Genomic DNA, 21,721 nt, shown 5'->3' on the forward strand with positions numbered 1-21,721 from the left:
CAGCAGGAGGTAAGGGTTTAGAAAGGCTAAAACCACAAACTAGAGGATCGTTAATTATGCAAGCAAGAAGGTACAGAAGCCAAAAGCCAGCAGTTTCAAGGGGTGCTTATTCTAAACAAGGAGTAAGTGAGGAAATCCTGTGAGGATCAGGTTGTCCTGAACCCATGATACAGATGGAGGAGTGTACTGGTTAAAGGAGACATCAGCAGTTTGTCTGTACTCCAGTGGTGAGAAGGGAGGGAGCTAGGGGTCCCAGCTCAATAATATCCTAAATCTACCTAGTCTTAACAGATTCCAGGCATTATGTTTACATGTGTGTATTATATACAGCATGTATATGTATGTATGTATGTGTGTGTATATATATATATATATATATATATAGTATGTACATATATATGTATATATATACATATATATGAAAAATAAACTTTATTCTCAAAAATATGAGAGTTACAACATCCAGCCCCAAGCTATGATTAATGAAACTTGCTATTGAAAGTTAAGTCTAACAGGATTGATTCTGGTCTTATTCTGAGTCTGATTCCAGGTGGGATTGCTGGGAAATGTCACCTACCCAATGGCCCATAATACCAGCATCCAATGGGAGTGATGAATGTGTGAACTGCTCCAGGTGGATTTCTGCCTCAGGGAAGAGTTGGGAGATGGACTTTTGGCAGGGGCTGAGGCAGGACTCTCCTGACTTACCACCCCTGTGATATTCTCCCTTTCGAGCAAAACATTTCCCTCTCTGGCTAAATGTGACTCTGGCTGTTCCATTCTGTTAATACAAGCAACAGCATCGATGACTTTTGCTTAGAACTGACACTGAGTTAGGGGTAGCATGATTCCCTTATTATAGCTATGTCCTTTTTTCACTTTATGACAAACGCCAATAATCATGGCAGGAGGACAACAGAAGATAAGAACACAATATTAAATCTTTAATACTAGGACTAATACTAGAATATATCTAAGTTACTACGATAAGATGGAGGTGCATAAGATCTATGTTATTTAACTTGAAGCTGTCCTTTCTACAACTTAAACAACTAGGTAAAGAAGTACTTGGGTTTCCCATGTGACTACTAATGGTTCCATATTCAGGTATAAAGCTAAGTCTTTGGCATGAACTTGGATTTGGGCCGTGCTTTGAAATGCAAGCAAACTATACAAGCATTACCTTAAATGTGTCCTTATGCATAGAGAGGATTCAAGAAAAATGGTCAATGTGGGTGAGATATCTATTTTCTTTTGAACATGGTTAATAACTGAACGTGTTTTACTATAGACATCCAGTATGATACAATCTAGAATTAATTACTTGGTCTAGTGTAAATATATGTTTCCTTCCTAGGTCTTCTGTTACAATGGGAGTAAAATAAGCATCTCTTAGGTAAATTCATTTGTGTGGCCACTAAGTTTAGGCACTGAAGGGATCTACTTAAAAAGAGTCTGGTTACCTATTTGCTCGTTATAGGACTAGATCCTTAGCAGTACCTCATCCTCCTAAGGGGGAATGGGCAATTGGAGGGAATAGCTGAAGCTAAAAAAAATTTTTTGTGAGAAAGCAACAAGATCAGATGATTATATATTTTAAATGTAAATGATTTTAATGGGATACCAACATCTGATCATAGTCTATTAAGTAGTTCTAAAAATTGGGTTTAGATTTTTACACATGCAACTTTAAGGAGGTCAATTATGATTGTCAGTTGTTATTTGCGTTTCCTAAATATATCAACATCACAGTTTGCTAACTCTCTTCACAGGGCAGTCATAGCTAATAACACTGAAGCTTTTCTGTCTATGGAGCTTGAATCTGGGCTCAGAAATGAAACAGATGAATGCCAGTCCAAAAAGATTAACTGACAGTGGAGTCAATGCCAATTTAGAAAGCTCTAACCTCAGCTTACATGTCTGCTTTAGTGAATGTCACATCTTTAAGCAGCTTGGCCTGGGCCCCTCCCAAGTGGGACCCCGGCTTCTGCTTACCAGCAAACAGAGCAATGGCATGGACTGGGCCCTTCCTCAGGGAACTATTCTGTCCTTCTGCCTCCTTGTTGAAAGGTGGGGTGACTTGATCCACAAGGAAGACAAAATGGGGGGGGGTTCCCCATTTGGGATGATTCTCATTTTCTAGCCAAGGTAACTATGGCCAGTCCTTAACTGGCAGAGAGGAGCATAAACATCCCCACCTGAAAGTGGGCCCAACTCCCAACTGGGCTGGTCTTACCTTTGCCAGGGGAGGGCCAAATGATGACTCTTCTGGCCAATCAGAAGAAAGATCCCCTTGGGTTTAAAAGCCCCTGTGGGCCTCACTCAGAGTCTTGGTTCACCCAGAGAGGCCACTGACCCAGCTTATGGGACCCCATTGGCCTAACTATTAAATGCCCAGGCTCACATCCTGGCTTTTGGCTGAGGGGCCAGTGGGATCATTTTACTAACAATATATGTGTTACTATTTATAAAATGGGATCTTGACCTTGAGAAAACTGCCTCAGCATTATTTTTACTTGTTACTCATCTTGTGGTCAGTTTTAAAAACTTTAAAGATAGCTCTTTTGTCTGGAAGTATGCGTGAACCTGGAATTTTCTGTGTATTTCCCCTAAAACTACCATTCAAGTAAAACGCAATAGTGGAAGGAAAGAAAAAACCTGCATCTGGAGTGAGGAGGCAAGGGCTTGTCACCTCCCCCCAAATTCTCTGCCCCCCCATCTAAGGAATAGGGGTGAGAGCCTGTAGACCTCAGTGTGTTGTGGCAAGGAAAGAGCCTTCAGGGCTGCCCAAGGGAAGCACCTCGGCGGCCCCAGTGCTCTTCACCCCAAGATGTCTCACCTGGCTTTGCGCACAAACATCATCCAGTTACATTCGTTTTCGTCTGTTGTAATGATACAGAATTCGAGGACACCGTTGTGGTATATCTGCCAGCAGAACACCAAAAAAGGAAGTGAGAAGTGGTTATGGGTAGGAAGGATCATCACTGACCAGGGCTGCCCAAGAACCCCCGGTAACTTCAGCTGCATCTCAAGCACAGCCAGAATATTAGGATGCAAAACCCCAGTGCCTGCTGTCCAGCTGGTCTCCCCAGGGCACACAAAGGCCTGACACTTCACCAGGACCCGCCTGGCCCATGGTCTGAATGGAGGAGCAAACCCTGGGCACTGGCTTGGCTGCCTCATCAGACCTTTGGGGGTTTTCAAATTTTCCAACCAGATAATATCATGAATTAGGAAGAGGGAAGAGCCTCGGATCCCAATTTTATTGTCTACAAATCAACATATTTGGGAGGAATTCCCTGGTGAAACACATTTGGCTGCAACAATAAAGCTCCAAGCAAGGCTGCCCCGGGACTGTACAGGGACAAATGCAGGCTGAGCTTTTCCTCCCCATCCAGCTGGCGTCAAAGTCGAGGGGGACTCGCCACGTCCCTGAGGAGCGCAGCCCCAGCTCCAGCCTGGCCCAGCTCCCCAGAAGCTGCATGTGTACACACGCGTTCCTGGGGCTGATACTGGGAGCCAAGGGAGAGGAGCCCTACCTGTGAACATGTTCCCAGTGACCGATCCATCAGCAGACCCTTTCACACAGGGAATTCTCTGCCAAGCCCGTCAACTCTCTCTCCCTTCCATAAGGTTACAGAGAACCACGGGGGACAGTGATGAAAGGGAGGTCCAAGGATGCTTCTCCCCAAAGACTTCTCGGCTTTCATTACTCGGCTACTACTACCCACTTGTACTAGCGCTAGAGCTAGGACTCACAGGCAACAGTGTCAGTGTCAGGAGGTGGAAAAGCAGGCAGGGAAGGAGGCAGGAGATGGGGGGAATCTCACGGCAGGGTTTGTAACAGAGCCAGAAGGGCCACGAGAAAAGGCAAGTAAGTGACCCTGTTTGATTCAGAAACTTACTCGTCTGTGAGAAGTCGGTTCAGGCTCTGCGGACATAGGATATTCACTGACTCCAATACAAGGTCATGGTGGGAAATAATATTTATCAATATGATCTTTTTATTTCCCACAACATCACATTCAGATCCTGAAATCAAATACACCTCATAGAGGGGCTGCGAAAATCATTTACTTTCAGAATCTCTTTGCCTGGATTTCACTCTGAAATATTCACTTGGTAGCCAGGGCTCCAGCAGCAAAGAGAATACAAGAAGCAATCCAATATTTTACATAAGAGAACTGTATAAATGTAAACATTTTGGCTACTTGTCTTTCTTTCTACCTTTAATACAAGGCTTTAAAAATCCCTTTTAAAAAAATAAATCTTAACTTTTATGGATTATCTCTTGTGATGATATAACTTTCATTTCCAGGTAGTTTTCCTTTTCCCTACTCATCAAGGCAAAAAATGGAGAGGGACTTGGATGAGAGAAAGCAATTCAGTTACACTAGACAAGAAATCAGCTGAGCCTGACTGCAGATGTAATGCTCATAGGCACAGTTCCCTTCCTTTTCAAGGCAGGATTGTTGCTGTTTGGCTCTTCAGTCCTCAGTTTTGTCTGACTCTCCCTGACCCCATTTGGGATTTTCCAGGCAAAGATACTGGGGGATTTTGCCATGTCCTTCTCCGCTCATTTTACAGATGAGGACACTGAGGCAGACATGGTAAAGCCACCTATCCAGGGTCACAGAGTTAGGAAGGATTGAGGCCAGATTTGAACATGGGAAGGCACCTCCCTGCCTCCAGGTGCTCTAACCACAGTTCTAATAGAAAACTCACACACACACCAACACCAACCTTCCAGATATGATTAGCTGCCTTGTCTGTCCAATCTGCTACTTCCATAGAGTGACTCTGCTGGCCAATCAGGGGCCCAAAGCAAGTCCGAACAGGAATGGTTTCTCCAGTCCACACACCTAGCGGCAGAAGAATCCAACAATCAAAGGGACTGAAGCCAGTTCCGGAGGTTCAGGGAAAGAAGAGCAGGGCACGTGTACCGAGTCCCATCGGCAGGGAACTTTGGAGCCTCCTCCCCCACACCTGCCAGGTGCCTAGGCCTAACTGTTAGCCCCTCTTGACAAATAGTGAAGATGTGATATGGAGATGATGTAGGGTAAGGGATCGGATTCATCCTTGGCTTCTATTCTGGCAGTCGGGAAGCTTGTCTATTCTTCAAAACCTGCTGTTCTGGAGCTAACATTCAGAAAAGAATCTAAGGATGTCATGCTATAAGTGCTTCTTCTGCTCCAAATTATCATAAAATCAAAGGAAACTTCCAACACCTTGGGTGGATAATTTAGGTTTATCTGTGGTTTTCCAGAAAGTTTAGCAGGTTTGGGGAGAACCTGAGAAGGGGACAAATCTACTTGTTGTACTCCCTAGTTTAAGTGAAACTTGGGGAAATGTATTCCAGCCAGCCATTCTCTTCTTCTGTGACACTCCAGTCACTGCCCAAACACTCTTCTGACTGACAAAACACTCCTTGTGAGCAAGGATATTCCTGATGTTATTTCCATGTTGCCATCAAGAAGGCTAAGCCTGAAGGATAAACTTGCCCCTGACCTGTCTGTGGGGAATCAAGAAGACCCAGCCGGACCAGGGCTGTCTTCTACCAACTTATGAGATGGTTCTGAGAAAGGGAGTTTTCTCTCAATGACTTAAATCTGAGTTACACTTAACAGCTCCTGCCACCATCCCTAAATCCCATAAATATTACTCCTGGCCAGCTGTGATCTCCCTGCGGCACCTGTCCTTACAACTAGCAGCAGGGCAGGGGCAGGAGCAGGCAGGTTATATGGCTCTTACCCACATCTGGCACCAGGAGAGACTGGCGGAGGACCAGCTGCTTTGGCAGAGACAGCCTGGCTCGGCTCTCGATTGGGCTGTCTGGAACAAAAGTCACCGGTCCGTGGTCAGGGCAATCTGAGGGGTAGGCTCGGTCACAGAGTGTGCACCCTGGAGATGAGAAGATGAGGCAATTTCAATGAGGCCCGAATGGATCCTGGAACTCGGCCGGCTTTTCTTTAAGCAACACTTTCATAAAATCTGAGCCGAATACAAAAATTACCTGATTGAACATATGACTTGAGATCATCCTTTACTCATTAACAACCTCCCCCTAGTCCCTTCAGTGGCTCCCTCCTGTGTACCATATTAAATATAAGCTGCTCTATGCCATCACTCGAGGCTCTCCACTGCCTGACTACACTTACTTCATTTATGGATGTTTGAGTCAAACTGAATTATATCACCCCCATTATCAGTCTCCTCTCTCCGTTGTGCGATGGACTCCCTAACATTCTAACCTCTGCTCCCTCCAATCCTCTACTCGGGTGCTTCTCCTGCACGGCAGCTTTCCTCATCCTGACCCTGCTCACTCTCCTCAAATGGACACATCCTCTGGACTTGAGGATGCACGGTGTTCCCTGAAGTGGGGCAGTTCTGTACACCTTGAGGCCAGGGAGGGGGTCTGACGTCACTGCCCTACCAGGACCTCCGAAAAAGCTTTACCTCTGGAAGGTATGCTGGAAGTAGCTCTGGGAGGTTCCCCATGATCCTGGTCAACCCAGCATGACTCACTTAGTGTCTCCAGGGTCACATTTATCCTTTCTTCACTATCAACAAAGAAGGAACCAGATTTTGATGATGAATTTGAGTTAAAACTCTGCAACCCAATGGTTCAGATGATGCTAATACTAATCATCATGGGACTTACAGTTTGCAAAGTACTTATAGCCAGGTCCCATTAGTGAGGTGGCAAGTATTTGACTTCATACTACCTGAACTCATAATTATAAAATATGGTTCTTGGTTCCAATCCAAAGGAAATAGGTGGTTTCATGTAATGCAACTACTCCTGGGGACTCATTCACACTCATCAGGACCAAACTGTAAATGATAAGACAGCTCTTTATAATAATACAAAGCTGTTATACAAGCATTACCCCTGAAAGGTAGATACTAAGATAATCCCCATATTAGAGAAGAGAATATTGAGGCAGTTCAATGCCTAGGAACAGAAAGCCTGAGTGTCAAGGGAAGCAATTGAACTTGGGTCTTCCTAATTTCAGTCTCAGAACCTTATTGCACAGAGCAGTGGACCTGGAGTCAGAAGACCCAAGTTCAAATCCAGCTTCAGATGCTATTTTTACTCTGCCTGACTCCAGTTAAAATGGGGATTATCAGACCCTCCCAGGAGTGTTCTAAGAAGGAGATAATAACTGAGGGGCTGAGCACCTGCCAGGCTCTCTCCCTCCTGTCGCTCCCACCCACTCTAGAACCTGGTCTAGCTGATGGCAGCAGGGCTTCTCAAAGTGAATGCTTTTGAGTTTTTGGGCTTCTCCTCTTTACATTTATTATAACTCAGCTGTTTCTCCCTAGAATTGTTAATGCGGACTTGGAATCAGGTAATTCCAAGTTCAAGTTCTATTTCAGACCCTCACTAGAGGAGTGACCCTGCCCCTCTGCCTGTCTTAGTTATAAATTGGGGGGTCTCCTCAGACAACGTGGTATTGACAGTCTCTGAGGTCCCTCCCAGCAGTCTACAGTCCGAAGGGGATTCGTGGCACTGAAATCATGGGAGCCTAAAGCCTCTTCTCAAACAAGATTCTGGAAGTAGAATTTTGAAACTATTTCATGGCATATAGTTACTGAGCCTGCCTACTCAGAAAAGACCAGGATTTATGTCAAAAAATGGACAGTTTCTTTTCTCCTCCTCCATCAAGCACGAGCTGTCATGATGCTTTCATGGGCCTAGCTAAGCTCCTCTCTCACGTTCCAGTACCCACTTTCCCCAATGCCAAGAAGCCACTAGATTCAGCAGTTCTGCCATCACAATCTGGCTTTTCCTGGATCTTTCTCCTTCTCTTAATCATTCCTGTGGTCTTCCCTGGCTGGCTCCTGGGGGGCAGGGCCACTGAATGGGGATGCCCTGGCCCCCCTGAAGGCTCCTGAGGGAGAATCTACCCTCTTGTGTAAGAGACTCCACTAACAGTGTCCTGGGGAATACATTTCTTCTCACTAAAGTGTCAAAATACAAATAACTTCAACATACTGACTGACGCTCCTTTTTTTGCCAAAGAGTGATGTGCCTTCACACAAAGACCACGGGCCCTGACATGAGCTGCTGGAATTTATGACAAACAGTCCAAGGTCTTTGCTTATGTGCACAAAGGGCAGACTGCCATTCACAACCTTAGGAAAACATTCTTAGGAGAAGTGAAACGTCTGAAATAATCTTTCAGTCACGTAAAGGGGGGAAAGGGGGACATTACTTGATCACAACAGCCAATCTGAGCTCAAGATCACGTTCCCCATCCCCCAAGCTGAACTGCTGGCTCAAGATGGCGGGGGTGATGTCGCCGCTCCCCCCCGCCCCCACCGGGCCCACTCACAGATGGTAAACAAGGTGGCCATGTTCTCCTTGTTGGAGTTGGAGTCTTCCATCTGCAGGGACGGCGGCACGAAGGAGAGGTTGTCCGAGGCGACGTCGACGTGGCCTGAGCCCATGGCGACCTCCTGGCTGATGGAGGACACGGCCACGGGTTCGAGGCTGAGGCCCACCTCGTGCAGGGAAACGGACTCCAGGGAGGCGAGGCTGTGTGAGGTAGAGAGGGCCACGCTGACAGAGTTGGTGCTCATGGCCACCGTGTGGATGGAGTCGGCGAGGGCGCCCTCGGGCATCCCCCCGACGCGGCCGGCGATGTGGTCCGTCTCCATGACCACGGGGAGCTCCAGGCCGTTCCCGTGCAGAGGGATGACGCCCCCGTGCCCCACGGCCTCCGCCGCCAAATTGTTCCCCACCGAGTCCACGGACAAAGGTTCGTGGCTCCTGGAGCCGTTGGGCATCTGGGAGTGCTCCCCGGCCACCCCCTCCATGGTCAGCTCCTCGGCCGCCATGCCGTCTGTGGAGATGGGGCTGGTCACCCTGGAGACGCTCTCCATGCTGATGGCGGTGTCCAGGGCCACCTCGTGGCCGTCCCCAGGATGGAGACCCTGCGCCCCGTGGGCACCGACCGCGCGCGCATCCATGGGCACGATGCCCGGCTCCAGGCCGACGCTGCCGCCGGGCTGGTAGGGATCTAAGGCCGAGGGGTTGTTGGGGACGGCCAGCGCGGGGTTGTTGTCCACGCTGATGGAGTTCGGGTGGATGTACTGAGGAGGGGGCCTGTCGGCCAAGTAAGACAAGATGCCTGTGGGAGGAGAGAGAGGAAATGAGGGTCTGGGCGCAGCAGGCGCGCGGGGCACACGCCGGACTCACCAAGACTCTGAGCTAGCAAAAAGCCGCACTGTCCTCAAGGCTGCTTTCCACTTTAACACAAACACGCTTGTTTTGTCGCATCCACACAAATGTAAGCACGAGCCTGTTCCTGGGGACCCTTTGCTGGAGGTGAGAATTAAGGAGGAGGAGGACAAGGGACTGGCCCGGCCGGGTGTCCTGACAATCCTGCACGGGCCTGCGACCCAAGGGGTTGCCCCCAAGGGAGAGACGCTCAGGGGCGGACCGGTGTCCGGCAGAGGGACCCCCACAGACCGAGCGCTTGTTGGCTGAGCACCTGAAACAAGGACAGACCGTCCAGAGAAGGACATTTCCAAGCTCACAAGTGGCCGGGCCTCCTTCAGTCTCCCTGGAAACACCCCCTGCCCCTCAGTGGGCTGGGCAAAACACATTCCCGACTTATACAGGCGGCCCTAGGCTGGCAGGGGGCGGGCAGGGAGGAGAGGGGCTTGGGACCACCCACCAAGGGGCTGCCCCCCCCCAACTGTGGTCAGGAACACGCAGGCCGGCACCTGGGCACCTGAAGGTACAGGCGCTCTGCCTGAAAGCGGGGGCTCTTTGGCACCGGGACGTCCTGGACCCTCGGACGGTCAGTGTGGGGAGCCTGTAGGCCACCCCCTTCTCATTTGTCAGTGAAAAAAATAAGATTCAGAGCATCACAAAGGAAACCCATCAGACTGAAATAGAGTGACGGACATTTAAAAGCAGGGTCGTGGATGGCCGCCCTGAACAAAAGGAGCGTCAGAGGGGGTCAGCTACGCACAAGGCGGCCTTTCTGAAGAGGCCGGAGGACTCACCAGGTAGGATGTGCCTGAAGTAGCTGCTCTCCAGGTGCGGGTACGGCGGGGGAGGGAGAGGGTAGTTCCTCTCCGGTATCCCACACATCACCCCCCGATCGCCAATGCCCATCGGGAGCATCAGAGACAAGGCAGAAGGCAGAGAGCTTAAGGAGGGACCAAGGTTGGGGATTGCAACGGGCAGTCCTGGAAAAACAGAGAAGTTCCTTTTACGTTAAAACTTCCAAATAGCTTCTTGGAAAACACTGGTGGAAACCTCAGAAACTTCTTTCCACCCAGAAAAGTCGCAGTTACCTGGAGAAGAAATAACAAAAGCTCCTGTGTAAGAGAGAGGTGGGGACTCCTGGGACAGAACCCTGCATACGTGACCAGACCAGGTGTTTGTATCTGATGCTTTGGCACAACCATTTTTCTTCAAATAAGGTAGAGTTGGGTGTGGAGGACAAGAGAAATGGTGGCGATGTCAGGAAGACCCTGTCCTAAAGCAGACTTTTAGAGGCCCAGAGAGTCCTCTCAGGTAGCAGGGACTGACATGACTTGGCAGGGTCAGGGAACCTGCCCGTGACCTCAGGAGGGGCTGGGACCCCGGCTGTCCTGGCTCGGAGGTCAGCTCCCCATCACCTAGAAGGGAGGCTCCTTCAGACACTACTAAACAATAACTATCCCACCCAGAGTTTTTCTTTGAAAAATGGCTGGTTTTAATTGGAAACGAAGTGGATGCTCATCACATGGGGAATGGCTGAATGAGTTATGACGATGAATGTTATGAGTATCATTGTTCTGTAAGAAACGATCAGCAGGATGATTTCAGAGGGACCTGGAGAGATTCACAGGAACTGATGCTGAGTAAAATGAGCAGAACCAGGAGATCACAGTACATGGCAACAGCAAGACTATACCATGATCAATTCTGACAGACAAGGCTCTTTTCAACAATGAGGTGATTCAAGCCAGTCCGATGATCTTGTGGTGGAGAGCCATCTGCACCCAGAGAGGGGACTCTGAGGTCTGAATGTGGATCACAACACAGCATTTTCACTTTTTGTTTTTTGCTTGCTATTTTTTTCTTTTGATCTGATTCTTCTTGTACAGTGTGGTAATTGTGGAAATATGTTCCGAACTGCATATGTTTAACATATATTGGATTATCTGCCATCTAGGGGAGTGGGGGTAGGGAGAAGGGAAGTAGAAAAATTTGGAACACAAGATTTTGCAAGCATGAATGTTGAAAATTATGTTTACATGTATATAAAAGCCATTATTAAAAAGAAAAGAAAGGAAAGGAAAAATGCCTAGTCTTTTGTCTCTAGAGTGGATCCCACAACCAGTGCTACAGTGAGAGATACAGGCCCAGACCCCAACTCCACAACTTCACTTTCCTAGATTTTAATAATGGTTATACAATAACCAGTTAAGAGTCAAAATGATCCTGACGATTTTAAGGCCCAATAAACTGCTTATTCAGAGATGATTCAGACGTGAATAAATGGTGAAAAGCCATACAACGTGATTAAAAATCTTAAATTGAAACTTGATATATTTAAGGCCTAGAAGACCATGTAATCCCAAGCCCCTCATTTCACAACAAGGAGAAGCTAAAGCCTAGGAGAGGATGTGACTTGCCCATCATCTCACAGGTGAAAAGAAGAGGATTTGAACCCGGGACCTCTGAGAGAGTGTAGACATAGTGTAGCTTGTGGCCCCTCCTTGTTTCTGTGGCTCTGCCCAATGTGGGCTTCAGGAGCAGAGCACCCCCCACCCCGGCAGCTCAGCTGGCAGCCAGCCCCCTCCTAAGTTCTGCTGCTCTGCCCGACATGGACTGAGCTCCCCTAATTCTGGAGGAGTTTGGCTGAGATCAAAGTTTTCAGGAGAGAGAAGGGTTTATCCAAGGCCGGGCACACAGGAGCTCTTCTGGAGGGGGCTCCGCAGGGTGCCGTGGGCAGATAGCAGAGACCCCTCCAGGGCACTGCCCATCTCTTCTTCCTGTCCCAGACATCCCAGAGTGGGCAGCCTGGCCGAGTGCTCTGCCCCAAAGTGAATTAGCCAACATTACGGCCCTACCATGTGCCAGGGGCTGTGCCAGGGCCTGGGGAAACAGGAAAGGACAAAATCCTTGCCCCCGCCCCCGGATTTACACCTCTTAGCGACATGGCCCGCAGCAGAGAAGCTGGAGAGCAAGAAGCACTTGGGAGGCAGGAAAGGCATCGTGGAGGAGGTGGCCTGGGCGCTGGGAGGACCGGGGTTGTCTGAGCTGAAAGGGCAAGCCTGGGAAGAGCCCTTCAAAGGCATGGGGGGGGGGGGAGGGGAACAAAGGGGGGAAGGGAATGCCAAGTTTCTGGAACTGCATCTGGGAAAGGGAGACACAGCCCAGCTCTGCAGGGCCTTAAATGCCAGGCTGGCGGGTCTGCATTTATTCTAGTGGCCAAAGGAGCTCTTGAAGCCATTGGAGTTGGGGGAGCATGGTCAGACGTGGCCTTTGGGAAGATCCAAGGCAGCTGCATGGAGAATAAGGAAAACCCAAGTTCAAATCCAGAGTGAGGCCTTAGGGAGGTGACTTCAGCCCTGTCACAGAAGCTCCCTGAGGCCGTTTCTAAAAAGGAACCAGTCACACCTGCTTCCCAGGCCTGTTGGGAAGCCCAAAGAGAGTAAGGTTTGTAAAGCAAGCTCAGCTGTGCTTTGGTAGCTGGCGGAAGGGAGTGACTGATCTGGGTGAGAGCAGGGCAGGGGATGGTTGGGGTGCAAAGGGACGGAGGCACAAATTGCTGTAGAAGTGAAAATGGCCAGAGCCGACGTCCGAATGGACAGAGGCCAGGGGAAGGAGGAAGCTCAGATTGCACAGACGTCCTCAAACGTTCCTTAGAGTTCCCATGTTCCAGAACACATGCGAAAAAGAATGCAGTCATGGGACCCCAGCTCAGCCACTCACTTCCAGTGAGACTTCAAGCAAGGCACTTCCCCCTACGTGGGGCCACTCTCTGCATGGGTACTTTCTAAATTGAAGACCCTACAATCACTATAACGTGTGTAAGAGATTTTAAGCAACAAAATCTAAGAAGTGGGACAACTTAGGACCATAAACTCATTATCTAAGTAGGCCGATTTTTAAAAATTGGTTTCTCTCTGTCACCAGATCTTCACCCAGATCCAACATGTTCCAAAGAAATTGGAAAGTCAGAGTCTGGAATTACAAAAGAGGCAGAAGGGCTGGGCAGGAGGAAGAAGCGGAAGCGGCTCTCCCCACAAAGCTGCATCAGGAACAGGCTCTCGGGGAAGGGCGGGAAGGGAGCTCCCTCCTGAGGATGCCCTTGTCCTAGGCAGGGGGATCCCTCCCCCACTTCGCGGAAGCGTTCCCACGATCCCCGGGCTATCAGGGCACAGCACGCTGCTGGGTTTGCCACCCACACCCCTTCTCACTCAAGGAAGCTGAAGGAGAACAGCCCCATGTTAGCACAGACGCCCCGCGGCCCCGGCAGGGCTTCGTCACTCACCTGGGGCAGGGATGGCATTGTGAGTAGGTGAGGCGGCCAGGCCGAGGTGGCTTCCTGAGACGGGCAAGGAGTTGCTCACGGAGGATGAAGCGAGCTGCTCCATCCCCACGGGACTCAGGTTCATCTCATTCATCCTAGAAAAGAACACAGCAGGTTGGCAGCTGAAGCACTGAAGTCCAGGGTACGCTGCAGCAGCCCACGGCTCCAATGCACTCGGACGCCCACCGGACAAGGGGAAAAGTCATCCACGGCTCATCTCTGAAAACGGCCTCTGCGCTCTGCCCAACATCCAATTCTACAGTTAGGCTTAAAACAAAAATAAGCAACCAAACTACCAAGCCGCCTCGTTTTTAATCCTGCCCCAAGGCCTGTACCCCTGCTTTTCCCAATAAGAACAAAACCGCATGACACAGGAAATCGGGAGCCTCGATGTGGCTGACAAGTGAATAGCCCCTGTCCGAGGACCAGCTCTGAGACCTGGCTTAAGCAGGGGAGGGTGCTGAACCCCGAGCCTGGGCTTCCATCTCTGGACCACCATGGGAGAGGCACTCACCCTCTTTTTCATCTGTAAAATGGGCAGAGTGACAGCAGCACCTGTCCTACCTGCCTGTCAGAGGCACCTTGAGGCACTTTCTGATCTTTAATGTCAGGCACTAGTCTGTCCTCAGAACCGTAACTTAACTAAAAACAAAAGCACTGGATACTTTTCTCTAACATAAGAACGTTTCAAACATTTCTTTGGAGAGACCTCAGGCACTGCGGACAATCTAGCCCATCCATTCCATGGCCACTGGCATTAACGGTGGGGCAGCTATGGATGAAATCACAAGAAAAAGGCACCATCATTCACTCACCAGTTCAGATCAGAACCCAACCTCTAGCCCATCCCTTATCAGCATCCGCACCAGAGACCAGGAAGCAGATCCCAAGAGAGCGTTGCTAGCACAAGGAATTCTCCAAGCCGTGGGATCCTGACTCTTTATCTAAGTTCACACAAAACTTGGTGCCCAAGAGCGAAAGGGAGTCCCAAAGGGGATTGAGTTCTAGAAATTAATCTCAACAAAACCTCTCTCATATGAACTTTCCCCCCTAACACAGCTCACAGTACCTAAGTTAGCCAAAGAAAGGGATGGTATAATCTATTGTGGTAAGTGGGCCATTTAAATATTCAAAGCTCAGTTAACTTCATGACATTCCCAAGTCATAAACTTTGTCCAGACATAAATATGTGACTTTAGGTGCTTAAACTTTGATCATTTCCATAGGACTTTAGGTTGGCCTCCCAAAAAGATCAAAGGAAAAGGACCTTTAGGTACAAAAATGTTTATAGCAGTTCTTTTAGTGATAAAAGAATTGGAAATTGAGAGGATGTCCACCAATTGAGGAATGTATCAACAAATTACTGTATATGGTTGTGATGGAGAAATATTGTGTTATAAGAAATGAAGAGCAGGATGCTCTCAGGAAAACCTGTAAAAACTTATACAAATTGATGAAAAGTAAAGTGAGTACAACCAGGAGAATAATGTACACAGTAACAATAATAATGTATGATGATCAACTATGAATGACTTAGCTATTTTCTGCAATACAATGATTCGAGAAAATTACATAGGACTTGTGATGAAAAATCTTATCCATCTCCAGAGAAAGAACTGGAGTATGAATGCATTTTGAAACATACTTTTTGTCTTTAAATTTCTTCATTATTCTTGGAGGGTGGAGTGTTTGGTCTGTGTTCTTTTTTGCAATATAGCTAATATGAAAACATTTTGCATGATTAGATGTGTATATCAAATTGCTTGCCTTCTCAAGAAGAGAAGGGAGGGAGAGAATTTGGAACTCAGAATGTTAAAAAAAATTAAAAATTGTTATTTACATATAAGTGAGGAAAAAATATTTTTTTAAAAATTTGTAAATAAAAATTTTAAAAATGCCCCTGTACTAGGCAATAAAGTGGGCAAAAAATCAGGGCAATCTTATCCCCAACAAATTCCAGGACTTCCAGAGATCTACATTTCCTATTATCTTATTATCTGCCCCATCCTGTCAGGCACCTGGCTATCTATGTCCACAATAGAATGACATTCCTCCTTCTACTTCTATTCCCAGATCATTGTCACAGGCTCTAAGTCACCTGCTCCTCACCTAAAGATCTAGTCTCACTTTCTTTAAACCAGCCTCCAGGCAAGATGAATGTTCCTTGTACACTGATCTTAGTCCACAACAACCTTCAGGGGTCCACCTCAATTGGTGGACGTCCTCTCAATTTCCAATTCTTTTATCACTAAAAGAATTGCTATAAACATTTTTGTACCTAAAGGTCCTTTTCCTTTAATCTTTTTGGGAGGCTGACCTAAAGTCCTATGGAAATGATCAAAGTTTAATTCTCCAATTAAACCCACACTCCCTACTTAACCTGCTGTTCAAGGGACTCTCCTATCTGGAGTGGCCAATATCTTTCTAGTTTTCTCTCATATCACACTAATCATTACCTACTATGTAGCATTTACTTCAGGAAAAGTGAATACTCCCTCTATCTGTCCCACATTTTCCCTATCCCCTTCCCACTATTTAGTTCCAGCTCTTGTTGTACCCTTCTTCTTCTCACCTCTGCCTTCTGACATCTCACTTATCCTTCCAGACCCAGTTCAAACACCATCTCCTCCTGCTCAGAAATGTTCTTCTATCCTAAGGACCTCAAATAGGACTCCATTAGAATTCCATTTTATATTATTTTTCGTCATGTTGTAGTATAGGCCCATTACCAGTTTACAGGCTCTATGAGACCAGAGACCATGTGCTAGTCATTTTGATAATCACCCTAGAGCTTAGCATAGGACTCAGTGCCTGACACAAAATAGGTACTATAGAAACGCTGTTATTTTGTTGCACAGCCTCAGAATGGAAGACTAGTACCTCCTCTGACCCTTCCCTGACTACGCAGCTTTGGCGCTGTACGGCAGGGGCTGATCTACTTTGGCAAAGGGAGTTCCCTCGCCGGGAGCTAAGATCAACTAAGCAGGAAGTTTAGTCCACAAGCATCTTTCCCAATGCAAACCTTTAGGGTGTCACAGATTACCGCAGACAGGGAGACTGAGGCGCACAGAGCGGCACTGGCTTGTCCAGTCCCCAACAGTAAATGACAGAACTTGACCCCGGCTCTGCCTAGCCCCAAGCCCAGGACTCTCGCGGCTAAAGCGGAGATGACAAGCCCAGCACGTTACCGAGGAACTGGACCATATTTAACGAAGTCTGCAAGGAACCCAAGGTCAAGCGCGTCTCTTCTGCGCGGTCTGGAGCTCTCCCGAGCCGCTTCCCTGGCCCAGCACAGGCCCCACTCACCTGCCACCTGCACCCATTCCCTGCCACGGCGCCGAAAGCCTAGGGCAGTGTCCACCCCGGGCTTTCTGTGCCGCCAGTCCTGCCTGAGCCCACGGATCCTGCCATATGCGTACAAGCAAGATGGAAGCACCGACACCTAAATGTAGTTGGAAAAGTGTCCTAGGAAGGGTTGGGCCATGGGGACAAGATCTGGGGAGGAAATTCTGTGGCTTTCGGAGGAAAGGGTTAAAACTGTCAGCTCCCCGCGGCAGGGTCTGGGCCGGGGGCAGACGCTAGGCCGGACCCCAGCCCGCTGTGCCCCTCCCCCGCCAGCTGTGTTCGAGCTCTCACCAGCTCCCAGAGGGGCTGCGAGGGGAGGGGGAGCCCGAGGCCGGCGGCTCTCCGGGGACGCCCCCACCTGCGGCGCAAACAAAGGCTCGAGGGGCCGCCCGCGCCCGACCTCAGCATCCTCGGGGCCTGGGGGAGGGGCCCTTGGGGGCGGGGCCACGGCTCACCTGGGATGCATGGATTCTGCGCCAGGTGTCAGCGCCGCGGGCGGGGGGAAGGGTCAGGGCCCCGGGTCCCTCGGCGTGGCTCTCTGGGGCCTCCGGCCCTCCAGCCCCCACAGGCGGGACCGTTCAGTCCTGCGGTGGAGCCCGGCAGCTCATCCCAGACCTCCGCGGGGAAGCCTGGGACAGAATCCTGCGCGCGAGACAAGACAGTGAGGTTGAGTGGCGCCAGGCACGCCCCCACTGACCTTTGCCCCTCCCCTGGACACACCTCTTTTTTTTAAAGCTAACTTTGCTAGTGCCTTCTCGGGCATCTGTCGTGGGGAGGGGCCGCGGGAGCACATGCGCAACGAGGCTGCCCATAGAGCCAATACTCTGCGGGTCCTCCCCGCGCCCGACACACCCGCCACGCACGCGCAGACGAACGGCCGGGGAGGCGTGCGAGCGCCAGTTCCGCTTTGTTCCTCGGGCAGCGGACCGCTGGTGAAAACCCCGCCCCCTCCCCGAACCCGCTCCCGGTCTGTGGGCACACGCGCACTGGGTGCCGCCCCTCCCCCAACCCATGGCGAGCAGGCACCTCCCCTCCCCCCGCGAGCCCGACACCTCCTAACCCCAAGGCCCCCTCCCTCACCCTCCCCTAGGCCGCACCCGCTAAAGCGCCTTTCTATCACCGCTTCCTCCGTCTCTGCTTCTCTCAGACTTCCTCCTTACCCCCTCCCACAGTTTCCCTCCCCACCCCCAAACGGTCTTCTACTGTCTACCGCCCTCCCCAACTCATTCCTGCGCATGCGCACCGAAGGGCTGGGGGAGCGACGCGCAGCAAGGGACCCCGGGGCAAGAATAGACAGCGTGGAGAAATCGAGCACCGAGTGATCGAACTGCGGTTGCTAGGGCAACGGAGGCGGGTGTAAGGGTCAGGAACTTGAGATGGTTGGTCCCACAGAAGTGCTGCATTCTCCCTCTTGTATAAGTCACTTCAAACCGGGGATGGGGGGGCCCTCCCCGCATGCGCAGTGTATGTCCTAGTGCGCGTCAAACCACGTTTGTGGTGTTCCCGCCACGAGGGACCTTAGAACCTAGGACTGGGAAAGGCAAAGCTGGGCAGAACTTGGAACAGAGGATGTCAGGGCCGGGAGGGAGCTTAGAACAGGGGATGTCAGGGCCGGGAGGGAGCTTAGAACAGGGGATGTCGGGGCCGGGAGGGAGCTTAGAACAGGGGATGTCGGGGCCGGGAGGGAGCTTAGAACGGGGGATGTCGGGGCCGGGAGGGGGCTTAGAACAGGGGATGTCACGGCCGGGAGGGAGCCTAGAACAGGGGATGTCGGGGCCGGGAGGGAGCCTAGAACAGGGGATGTCACGGCCGGGAGGGAGCCTAGAACAGGGGATGTCACGGCCGGGAGGGAGCCTAGAACAGGGGATGTCGGGGCCGGGAGGGAGCTTAGAACAGGGGATGTCACGGCCGGGAGGGAGCCTAGAACAGGGGATGTCGGGGCCGGGAGGGAGCCTAGAACAGGGGATGTCAGGGCCGGGAGGGAGCTTAGAACAGGGGATGTCACGGCCGGGAGGGAGCCTAGAACAGGGGATGTCACGGCCGGGAGGGAGCCTAGAACAGGGGATGTCGGGGCCGGGAGGGAGCTTAGAACAGGCGATGTCGGGGCCGGGAGGGAGCTTAGAACAGGGGATGTCACGGCCGGGAGGGAGCCTAGAACAGGGGATGTCGGGGCCGGGAGGGAGTTTAGAACAGGCGATGTCGGGGCCGGGAGGGAGCTTAGAACAGGGGATGTCGGGGCCGGGAGGGAGCCTAGAACAGGGGATGTCGGGGCCGGGAGGGAGCTTAGAACAGGCGATGTCGGGGCCGGGAGGGAGCTTAGAACAGGGGATGTCACGGCCGGGAGGGAGCCTAGAACAGGGGATGTCAGGGCCGGGAGGGAGCTTGGAACAGGGGATGTCACGGCCGGGAGGGAGCTTAGAACAGGGGATGTCACGGCCGGGAGGGAGCTTAGAACAGGGGATGTCACGGCCGGGAGGGAGCTTAGAACAGGGGATGTCAGAGCCGGGAGGGAGCTTAGAACAGGGGATGTCACGGCCGGGAGGGAGCCTAGAACAGGGGATGTCAGAGCCGGGAGGGAGCTTAGAACAGGGGGTGTCAGAGCCGGGAGGGAGCTTAGAACAGGGGATGTCAGAGCTGGGAGGGAGCTTAGAACAGGGGATGTCAGAGCTGGATGGGAGCTTAGAACAGGGGATGTCAGAGCTGGGAGGGAGCTTAGAACAGGGGATGTCAGAGCTGGGAGGGAGCTTAGAACAGGGGATGTCAGAGCTGGATGGGAGCTTAGAACAGGGGATGTCAGGGCCGGGAGGGAGCTTAGAACAGGGGATGTCAGAGCCGGGAGGGAGCTTAGAACAGGGGATGTCAGAGCTGGGAGGGAGCTTAGAACAGGGGATATCAGAGCTGGGAGGGAGCTTAGAACAGGGGATGTCGGGGCGGGAGGGAGCTTAGAGCGGAGGATGTTAGAATGTAGAATGGTACCTTTGGAGTTGGAGGATGTGGCTTTGAATGTGAACTTATCTCTTCAACTTATTACCTGTGTGACCTTATGGAAGCCCTTTCAGCTCTCGGCCTCAGTAGTTAATGGTTCTGGAGACTAAAAGTGGCCAAAGCAGAAGGTACTCTCTTAAAATCTTATAATATGAGGTGATATAATTATTATTATATATCTTATTAAAATATAGGTTGGTTTGGAAGATACAGTGCCAGACCTTGAGTCTGATAGGCTGCTATTCTACACCTGTAAAATGGGTTCTGTGACACCCACCCCATTTCTCTGCTGTATCCCTGTAACAGGGAGGCCGCCCGGGCTCTCTGGGAGCTGGGGACGGGCTGACAGCGTGGGCACAGCTGAGTGTGTACAAGCTAATCTAAGGCAAGACCCCTAACCAGGAGCGGAACTCACAGGGGAACACCGGCGAGGATGGTGAAGTTGGCGTGGACGGCGACGCGGGCAGAGCGAGGATTCGCACCTCGATCCACAGAGGGTTTTCTGCAGGAAGAAGGGGCGCAGGAGCTAGATCCTGAAGGATCCCGGGCGCAGCGTTGGGGAGGGCAGGAGGCGCGTGGGGGGCTTTGAGGGCCCGTCGAGAGAGAGAACCAGTGAGGTTGGGAGGCAGGGCCTGGCCGTGGCCACAGCCAACAGCAAGCGGACTCTGACCGCAGTGTGGAGCATGGAGGGATTGGGAAGGGAAAGAAACTCCTTCCCAGGAGGAATAGCGGCCTTGATTAGCGTGGGATCCTGTGGAAGGACTTGGCAGCTGATTGGATGCGAGGATGAGAGGGGTGGAAGAGCAAGGCTGATAAGGGCTCCAAGATCTCAGTGACTGGGAGAACAGGAGGCGCTTTGGAGGGGAAGGTGATGCTTCGCTTGAACGTGTTTTAAGTGGAGATGCCTCTGGGACATCCTGGAAGAGATCCCAGCCAGCACTGACAGTGTAGGACTTTTGGAGCATGGGAGAGTGGGACTCTCTGCTGGGAGTCTGGAGCCCACTCAAAAACCTCAACCTGCATTAACAGTGTGGCTGCTAAGTACAGGCCCACAGTACTAGGGCCTGGAGGAACACAGGTGGGAGCAGCTCCTGTTCTGAAGATACTTTCACACCCTGAGAACTGATGCAATATCTAAGAAAGACAGTGTATATGTGTATATTTATTTATATATCAATGCATATACATGAAGAGAGATAAGGGAGAGAGAAATAAGAGGCCTAAGGATAAATCAACGAGAAGACCCCTGCTAAGGGAGCCGGAGATGAGAATGACCTCATTGAGGAAACTGAGAAGGTGCAATCTGATGGGTGGAAGGAGAGCCAGAACAGAGAGCAGCCTTTCAGGCCTTCAGAGATGGAAGATCTCTGGCCAGTCATTCGGCTCCTGCCAGAAGACCCCAGAAGTGGCACTTCGCCTCCTCCTTCCAAGGCAGCCTCATACACTTTTGGACAGCTCTGTTTGTGAGGAAGGGTCTCTTTGGACGGACCCAAGTTTGCCTCTTCACATCTTCCACTCATGACTCCTAGTCCTGCCTTCTTGGGCCAACTAGCACAAATGGAGGCACCCTTCCATGTGCCTTATCTCCACTTGTCTTCCCAAATGAGCTTCACGGGGTGTGATCTTCAGGCTCTTTACCACACTCATTCCTCTCCTCAGGACAGCGCCATTATCAATATCTCCCGAACGTGTTGCTCCAAACTGAATCCAGTCTTGCAGAGAGGGTCTGACCAGGATCGAGGAAAGTCAGGTGTTAACTTTGAGGAGCTAAGATCATCAAAAGCATGGGCTATGTGTATGTGTGTTGCACGTGTATTTTTCTAGATTTGACTCAAATACACCTC

General features: G+C 50.7%; 2 protein-coding genes across 3 annotated transcripts in view; both read right to left on the reverse strand.

Moving 5' to 3' along the window:
- Nucleotides 1-17,441, reverse strand: part of PRDM4 (PR/SET domain 4) — a 69,152-nt gene extending 51,711 nt beyond the window's left edge. The window contains exon 1 of the mRNA XM_051961523.1: nucleotides 17,348-17,441. Within this exon, the coding sequence (XP_051817483.1) occupies nucleotides 17,348-17,358 (11 nt within the window). The 5' untranslated portion in view covers nucleotides 17,359-17,441. The remainder of the gene's footprint in view (nucleotides 1-17,347) is intronic.
- LOC127538042 (PR domain zinc finger protein 4-like) overlaps nucleotides 1-17,441 on the reverse strand; it is a 31,705-nt gene extending 14,264 nt beyond the window's left edge. For both annotated transcript variants that reach the window (XR_007947664.1, XM_051961521.1), the window contains exons 1-7: nucleotides 17,348-17,441; nucleotides 13,509-13,642; nucleotides 10,021-10,206; nucleotides 8,340-9,137; nucleotides 5,752-5,901; nucleotides 4,744-4,862; nucleotides 2,840-2,925 (exon numbers count right to left, since the gene is read on the reverse strand). Coding sequence is in view for 1 of the 2 variants with exons in the window: in XM_051961521.1 (XP_051817481.1) it covers nucleotides 2,840-2,925; nucleotides 4,744-4,862; nucleotides 5,752-5,901; nucleotides 8,340-9,137; nucleotides 10,021-10,206; nucleotides 13,509-13,642; nucleotides 17,348-17,358 (1,484 nt within the window). In the remaining variant the exon portion in view is untranslated. The remainder of the gene's footprint in view (nucleotides 1-2,839; nucleotides 2,926-4,743; nucleotides 4,863-5,751; nucleotides 5,902-8,339; nucleotides 9,138-10,020; nucleotides 10,207-13,508; nucleotides 13,643-17,347) is intronic.
- Nucleotides 17,442-21,721: the final 4,280 nt, after the last annotated feature.

This window comes from Antechinus flavipes, chromosome 5 (assembly GCF_016432865.1).
Source record: "Antechinus flavipes isolate AdamAnt ecotype Samford, QLD, Australia chromosome 5, AdamAnt_v2, whole genome shotgun sequence".
Classification (NCBI taxonomy): domain Eukaryota; kingdom Metazoa; phylum Chordata; class Mammalia; order Dasyuromorphia; family Dasyuridae; genus Antechinus; species Antechinus flavipes.